We start from the raw sequence: 7,500 nt of genomic DNA on the forward strand, positions 1-7,500 counted from the left end.
CATGACAGGTTTGGGTCTATGGAGAGAGATGAAATAATAACGATTCAAATGAAATGAAGCGTCCACTTCAACTCCTCTGGTATATCTAACCCTCCAAATATCTGGGATATCCAACCCCCAAATATGTTCAACTTCCTGCGACTAGTGTTAGCCCTTTGTTGCAGCCTCCGTCCATTCAAAAAAGCCACACAGCCTCCTTCCCCTCTCCTCCTCCAGCTGGTGTCTTTGTACTGGGGTTACATCCTGATGTTCCCCAGACAGTATGATCCACTGCACTGGGGACTTCTGACAATCCTGTCTTGGAGGAAACAAAGGCCTCTCTTGGTCTCCGTCATCAGCTGTTGTGTTTTCTGTGGAGATGTGTGGGATTACACTGCTGTGCACACAGGTGCAAGTAGTAGATGTAATAGTGGTTCAACTTGCTCCAACATACTTCAAAATCCAGTCTTTATAGGAACAACCACATGAAATTGGAATAAGGCATCTGTCCAATGACACAATTTTAGTTTAAAGAGATTTGTTCTCAACAGCTGTTTAATTCTGTCAAAACATGAATGTGGTCTCGGTTGAAGGCGCTGCATACAGTGATCATACTGAATGGGTCCCCCAGCATACACAGTGATGCACACTATGAAACATGCACGTACACACACAAAATCAAACATACGCTCAGGCACACATGCCCACACACACACAAACACACACACACACACACATACACACATATTATGCGCACACACACACACACACACACACACATATCTTTGCGTTCAATAGGGCCAGAGCTTGCGTACACACAGATTTATGGAATGCGCACACACATGCACATGCACATGCTCAGGCACACATGCCCACACACAAACGCACACACACATACGAGAATAAGCATGTTTGGCTTGGTAGCTGGCCGTGGTCCTGAAATGCCAACAGCAGAGATCATGTGTGAGTGAAGATCGCTGACACCCTCTATGGATGGATAAGGGGTAACGTGTAACATGAGCTTAGAGCTAATAGTGAAATGAAGGAGAAAGGGGAGGAGGTGAGAGGCTTTGCAACGGCAGAACGTGACATAGTGGGCAGGTAAGAAGCCTTTAAATCATCTACAAACAGAAGTGGGGTGGGGATGGCTGTTAATCAACCCTACAAGCTCCTCCCGAACTTTGTTTTAAAAATCATCATCTGATACACTTATATTGAATTTAGAGGATAGTACAGCTGAGATTAGAGGCACTATCACAATCACATAGTGCAGGTCCAATCGATTTACAACAACAAGCACAATATATATCTGTGTGTGTGTCCGTGTGTGTGTGCATATGTGTGTGTGTGTGTGTGTGTGTGTGTGTGTGTGTGTGTGTGTGTGTGAATGAGTAAATAAACAAAGGAATAAAACAAAGAAAAAAACAAAATAAGCCATTTGTCTTCCTGTTCCCTTGGCAACCAGAAATGTGTCAATAGGCTGGTATGGCTTATTTTTGTAGCTGGAATATCGTGTTTACCTCTGTTACCGCGGGACCAATGGGGACATCCTCAGAGGGTGATGAGACTTAATGTGAGACAAAACACAGAGCTTGTTTCTCTCCATATAACACCACATCACATCATTCACAGAGTGTGTGTGTCTGTGTGTGTGTGTGTGTGTGTGTGTGTGTGTGTGTGTGTGTGTGTGTGTGTGTGTGTGTGTCTGTGTGTGTGTGTGTGTGTGTGTGTGTGTGTGTGTGTGTGTGTACGTGTGTGCATGTCTGTAGCCTACATGACTGCAGCAGTCTCAGTTGGCAGAGCAAGACATCTGCTTGAAGTTCCATCTCCAGTCTCATCGAGGGCTGAGTGCCTGATTATGATTGGCTCCAGGGCCAAGGAAAAAAAATATTTGACTTTTCTTCTTCCTTTTGTCCTTGAGAAGTCCTCCCTGTCTTTCTCTCTTTATCTCTCTCTCATTCTCTCCCTCTTTTCTGCCTTTGTTCCTATGATGCCGACCTCTTTCCCTCACAGTAAATGAACTGAAGCCACTGTGCACGCACACACAGACATATAAAGGTGCGCACACACTTTATGTGTGTGTGTGTGTGTGTGTATATTTGTGTGTGTGTGTGTGCTTGTACTGTATAACTGTGTGTGTGTGTGTGTGTGTGTGTGTGTGTGTGTGTGTGTGTGTGTGTGTGTGTGTGTGTGTGTGTGTGTGTATATTTGTGTGTGTGCTTGTACTGTATAACTGTGTGTGTGTGTGTGTGTGTGTGTGTGTGTGTGTGTGTGTGTGTGTGTGTGTGTGTGTGTGTGTGTGTTTGTATACAGTACCCAGTCACTGACTGCCACTGTAACCTCCACAGGCCCGAGCCAGCACCAAGAAGTTCCGTAAGGTGACCCTGACCGTCTCACCCAAGGGGATCATCCTCACGGACACAGAGAGTGGTGACCTCATCGAGAACGTCTCCATTTACAGGTGCTCACACATTCACACACACACACACACACACACACACACACAGACAGACACACATTATAATAATACTGTAGACACACTGGCATACACACATCTGACCATCAGAGAGCGGGGACCTCATTGAGAGGAAGGACAAGGAATCTCATGAAAAAATGTATCTGTATGCTATGTGTATGTATACTGCAAGATGCTTTGGATTAAAATATCTGTTATGTAAATAAATCTAAATGGCAATATTTCTGATGGAAACAATGACAGATGTAGTCATTTGTAACATGAAAGGCTTATTAGCACAGTGTCAAGTCAGATAGGCTTGTGTTTGTGATATGTAGCCAGTTAGTTTGATTTGTTGTCATATTGGAAAGTTAATCATGTCCCTCCATCATTATAACATGGAAATACTGACAGTATATTTAAACTGATATCCTCATTAATATAACAGGCCCAAAACACAAGCTTTGGAACAGACAGTAGGTCACCCAACACAGTGGTGTTCCAAACAGAAGCAGAACACTGGTGGGGAGTGGACAGTATTTATGGAACTGGGTCAGCAAGGTCACTCGTTGGCATCTTTTTTCATATTTTTTCTTGCTGTGGTAGCTAGCAACAGTAAGGGGTTTTCTTGCAACTGTACTAGTTGGAAACTAGATCCAAGGGCAGTGTCGTGTGGTATTTTCAGGCATTTGGCCGCTCATTTCTGTTTCTGTGAAAGAAAGTTGATTGGGTTCCGTGGCCATTGTGTCATAGTAGAGATGATATTCTCTCTGATTGGATCCGAGACTGGCCATGTAGAAGCGGACACTGAGGATATGATTGTGTGCGTGTGTGTGTGCGTGCGCGTGCGTGTGTGTGTGTGTGTGGCCAGAGATGGGGGTTGTGAGGTTTTCATGTCGGGCAATTGAGGAGAAGAGCAAAGAAGCGTGACTGGTCTATTAGAGTAGTGTGAGTGTATGTATGTGCTTGTGTGTGTGTGTGTGTGTGTGTGTGTGTGTGTGTGTGTGTGTGTGTTTGAGACAGAGTGGGAGAGAGAGAGAAAAAGAAAGAGAAATGTCTGTGTGTGTGTGTGTGTGTGTGTGTGTGTGTGAGTGTGCATGCATGTCTCTGTATGTATACATTGAGGAAATGGGGATTGCGCAGACAGCGTCTTACCCCATGCTGATATTCCCCTTATCAGCTGCTCCAGGTCCATGGTCACGGCAATCAGGGGCCCTCTCTTTCATCCCCCCACCCTGTACACACACACACACACACACACACACACACACACACACACACACACACACAGACACACACACACACACACACACACGCACACACACTCACCACATCCCACCTCACACACAAACCCATACACACACACACACACACACAGGTCTGTTAGGACTTGAGGTTGTGGTTGTGTGTGAGGCGCTGCAGAGGCCATATTGACTCAGTGCCATAGTGCACTCTGCAGGGTGTGTGCCTCAACCGTCTTCCCTGTTTGAGCTGCAGATGGATTCTTTATTCTACTGCCTCAGGGGCCGCAGGGAGGACATCCAACTGTGTGTGTGTGTGTGTGTGTGTGTGTGTGTGTGTGTGTGTGTGTGTGTGTGTGTGTGTGCACTTCATGGGGTATGTTTTGGACAGTTCTGACAGTCCTTTGATCAGGCAGGCTCAGATCCACTTGAAAGAGAGTTGGCGAATGAAAGGTATCTCAGAGTGAAATCCCAGTTTCAGACTAGCTGAACGTGTAGTTATAGATTTTCATAATGACAGTGAGGGTTTACTGTAAGAATAATTATGTAGTTGTTGTATACCAAACACACACACACATACACACACACACACACACACACATACAGGCATACACTAAGAATACATGTAGTTTCTAGAAGTAAAATATACAATGTGCTATGTAAGTTTTGATATAGATATTTGATTATGATATTTGATTCTCACCTGACTCCGCAACTCCAAACAGAGGCAGAAATGAAAGGGCAGCTGTACTCTCTGTGATTTCCTTTGAATTTGATGAGATGTGACAGGTTGTTTATTTACTTGAGCGCTTCAGTGTTGAGCAGTCAGTGCCTTTGTTTTTTTTTTTAGAGAGAGAGAGGGAAAGAGGGGGAGGCACAGTCATTTCTCTAGGATTGCCTCATATTGTCTCAGGGTTTAATTTGAAGCTACACTGGAAGTGCCTCTGATAAAGAATTGAGCCAGACAGCGTGTTTACGGGATTATTATATATAGTGTGTGTGTGTGTGTGTGTGTGTTTATGTGCAAGTGTGAGTGTCTGTGCAAGTGTTTGTGTGTGTTGTTGTGTGTGTGTGTGTGTGTGTGTGTGTGTGTGTGTGTGTGTGCGTGCGTGCGTGCGTGCGTGCGTGTGTGTGTGTGTGTGCGTGTGTGTGTGTGTATGTGTGTGTATGTGTGTGTGTGTCTGTGTTTTTTCTCTTGGTCAGGTTCAAAGCACTGTGGCTTAGTGTCATATGGTTTGCATGGCAGTAAGTTGCGTGAAGCTACAAATCCCCTCTGTGCGTTAGCTAATAGGATTCCTCCCCCCAGTCATGGCATATAGAATCTGCAGGCATTCCCTTTAGCGTGACACTCTCTTTGGCACAGTTCCTATCTCAAAGTGTCACCAGCTATGAAGATGTTGTAATGGACCAAAGAGTACTCCAGTCAGTGCAAGACAGAAGAGAGGAGAGGGAGAAAGAGAGAGAGGCGGGGGGGAGGGGGGTGGGGAGCAAGAGAGGAAGTTGGGACGGGGATTCATCCGCAGTAGTGCAATGTAGAATCTAAGGAAACCCATTGTCCCTGAGGTAAAACCTCTTTTTGGCAGGATTCCTATCTCTAAAGCTATGGATGTGTTTAATGTGTCAAAGAGAAGCCTGTTCTGCCCAAGAGAAATGGAGAGGGCTGGAACAAAGGATGGTTAGAGGGAGAAAGAGAGGGCATTGCTACAGTTGAGCCATGCAGAATATGGAAACATCACCAAAGCCTGACCGATCACAGACATGGTTTGTTCCTCTAGCATCCACTATTGGAAGTGTGAAGCATTTATGATTGACTGACTTTTTTGTTTGTTTACTTGTTTTTCTTGTTGTTTTTCCCCTTTCCTGGCTCATGGTTACGGGTGCAGGTGTGTGTAGAACACAGAGGAGGAAAGCTCATGTGTTACAGCTGCGAGTCACTGTCAGTGTCAAACCCGCCGTTTTGTGTTCAGACATAGAGTAATGAACACGTGCACGCTCTCTCTCTCTCTCTATCTCTCTTTCCCTCTCTCTCACTCTCTCTCTTTCTCTCTCTCTCTCTCTCACTCTCTCTCTCTCTCCCTCTCCCTCTCTCTCTCCTTCTCTCTCTCTCCCTCTCTCTCTCTCTATTTCTCTCTTCCCAGAAGGATTTCCCACGTCAAACATTTTCACTCCAGTGGCGCGAGAGTGAGTGAGTGAGCGAGCGAGCTCAGTTTGCGCTGCGGCAGGAGAATGCTCACGCTCGCGAGGCAGAGACACTTTTATTCAGCAAACTCTTCACAGCTGACCTGGATCCAATATGGGGGGGGAAAACGCACACAACTGAAGCACATCACACTACAACAGTCAGCTCCCATTCCTGTCACTCCTGTCAGTTCTCATAAATATGGAGGACAAACGTGAGATACTGGGATCTCGCCACTGTCACATTGACTATGTAATTACGCATGTAATTAGTGCCACTGTTGATCAATTAGGCAGTGTTTTGACTAACTGTCTTCATCATCTTCAGGGGGGTAATCCAAGTTCATGGTAAATTGACAAACCTGGGTTATTTAATATTGACTTCATTTAACTTAATTTAGTGGGAAACCTAACAGAAGATGCCTTTCGCCTTTATTCTCCTAGCAAAACAAAGCCATATGGCTCTTCTATGAGGTAGATTACCACTTACCAGTTTGTTGGTTTGTCACTAAACTACGCACTTGCAATATCCCCCAGAAGTGACACGTTAGCTCTTTCACCTGTAACGTGTTAGTTTGACTCGTTTTCTCCACTTCAGGCCTATTTAAAATTGCATTTAGGCCAACGGCTTTCCTCCCCGCGGTACACTTTTGAGCAAGGCGTTATTTGGATCCTCCACCAAACAAACAAAAAATAAACAATAACTCACGGACAAGATGGTGGTGGGGGAAGGGGGAAGAGGAGGTAGGCCGGGGGTGCCTTGGGCATTGCTATTTGGGTCAAGCGTTCGGAGAGGGCCGAGCAACACGTTGTTTATCAGTGTCGGGAGATCTGAGACCGGCGTTGTTTACTCACGTTGCGCTAATTACCCCGACGGGCCCCTTTTGAAGTGGATTTTGAGCATCTCCAGCGTCGTGTCCCGATAGACATGCTGCTTCACGCACTCCACCCAGCCCAGCGCTTTTTCTCTCAATGCCTCTGATGGGCTACTTCTGTTCTCTTTCTCTCTCTCTCTCCCTCTCTTTCCTTTTTTCTCTCTCTCTCTGTCTGTCTCAGTCTCTCTCTCTCTCTCTGACCCCCCCCCTTCTATTTATCCTTTCGTTATGTCCGGTTCTTCCTCTGACACCTGTACGTCTGAAATGCTCTTTGATGATGGCTGTTGTCCCTCGCGGACTCACTAGCCAGCTGTGATTACGGTAATGAGGCCTCATCAAATGGGTTGAACAAAAGAGAGAATAACAGATCATTTGTAGAAGTTGTTTTTAATGGGATGGATGGTCCAGGGGAAAAGTGGTGCAGATTAGCTCACACTGTCATCATTTTGGGTTTGGCAGTAGATGAACAAACAAAGATTGGGTATTTATTGCTGTGTGTGTATGTGTGTGTGTGTGTGTGGGGGGGGGGGGTCTGTGTGTCTGTGTCTGTGTCTGTGTGAGTACATAAATCTAATTACAGTAATATTATATCTCTGTGTATATATATGTGTGTATGTAGGCATATCCACATGTGTGTATTTTTTTGATTGTGTGTGGTGGTGCCTGTGTGTGTCTGTGTGTGTGCATTGCGTACGTGTGCACACATGACATGAGTACTTGTCATGATCAAGCTCTGGCCCTATGAGTGCAAAGTTATGTGTGTGTATGTGTG

At 45.5% G+C, this 7,500-nt stretch overlaps 1 protein-coding gene across 1 annotated transcript in view; it reads left to right on the forward strand.

The window, feature by feature from the left end:
* LOC143110308 (low density lipoprotein receptor adapter protein 1-B) overlaps positions 1-7,500 on the forward strand; it is a 50,591-nt gene that overhangs the window by 23,335 nt on the left and 19,756 nt on the right. Inside the window, exon 3 of the mRNA XM_076273193.1 lies at positions 2,328-2,440. Coding sequence (XP_076129308.1) covers positions 2,328-2,440 — 113 coding nt within the window. The remainder of the gene's footprint in view (positions 1-2,327; positions 2,441-7,500) is intronic.

The sequence above is a fragment of the Alosa pseudoharengus genome, unplaced genomic scaffold (assembly GCF_046254945.1).
Source record: "Alosa pseudoharengus isolate Yale_2024_CS ecotype anadromous, Long Island Sound unplaced genomic scaffold, YU_APseudo_1.1 YU_APseudo_1.1_scf_7, whole genome shotgun sequence".
Taxonomy (NCBI): domain Eukaryota; kingdom Metazoa; phylum Chordata; class Actinopteri; order Clupeiformes; family Clupeidae; genus Alosa; species Alosa pseudoharengus.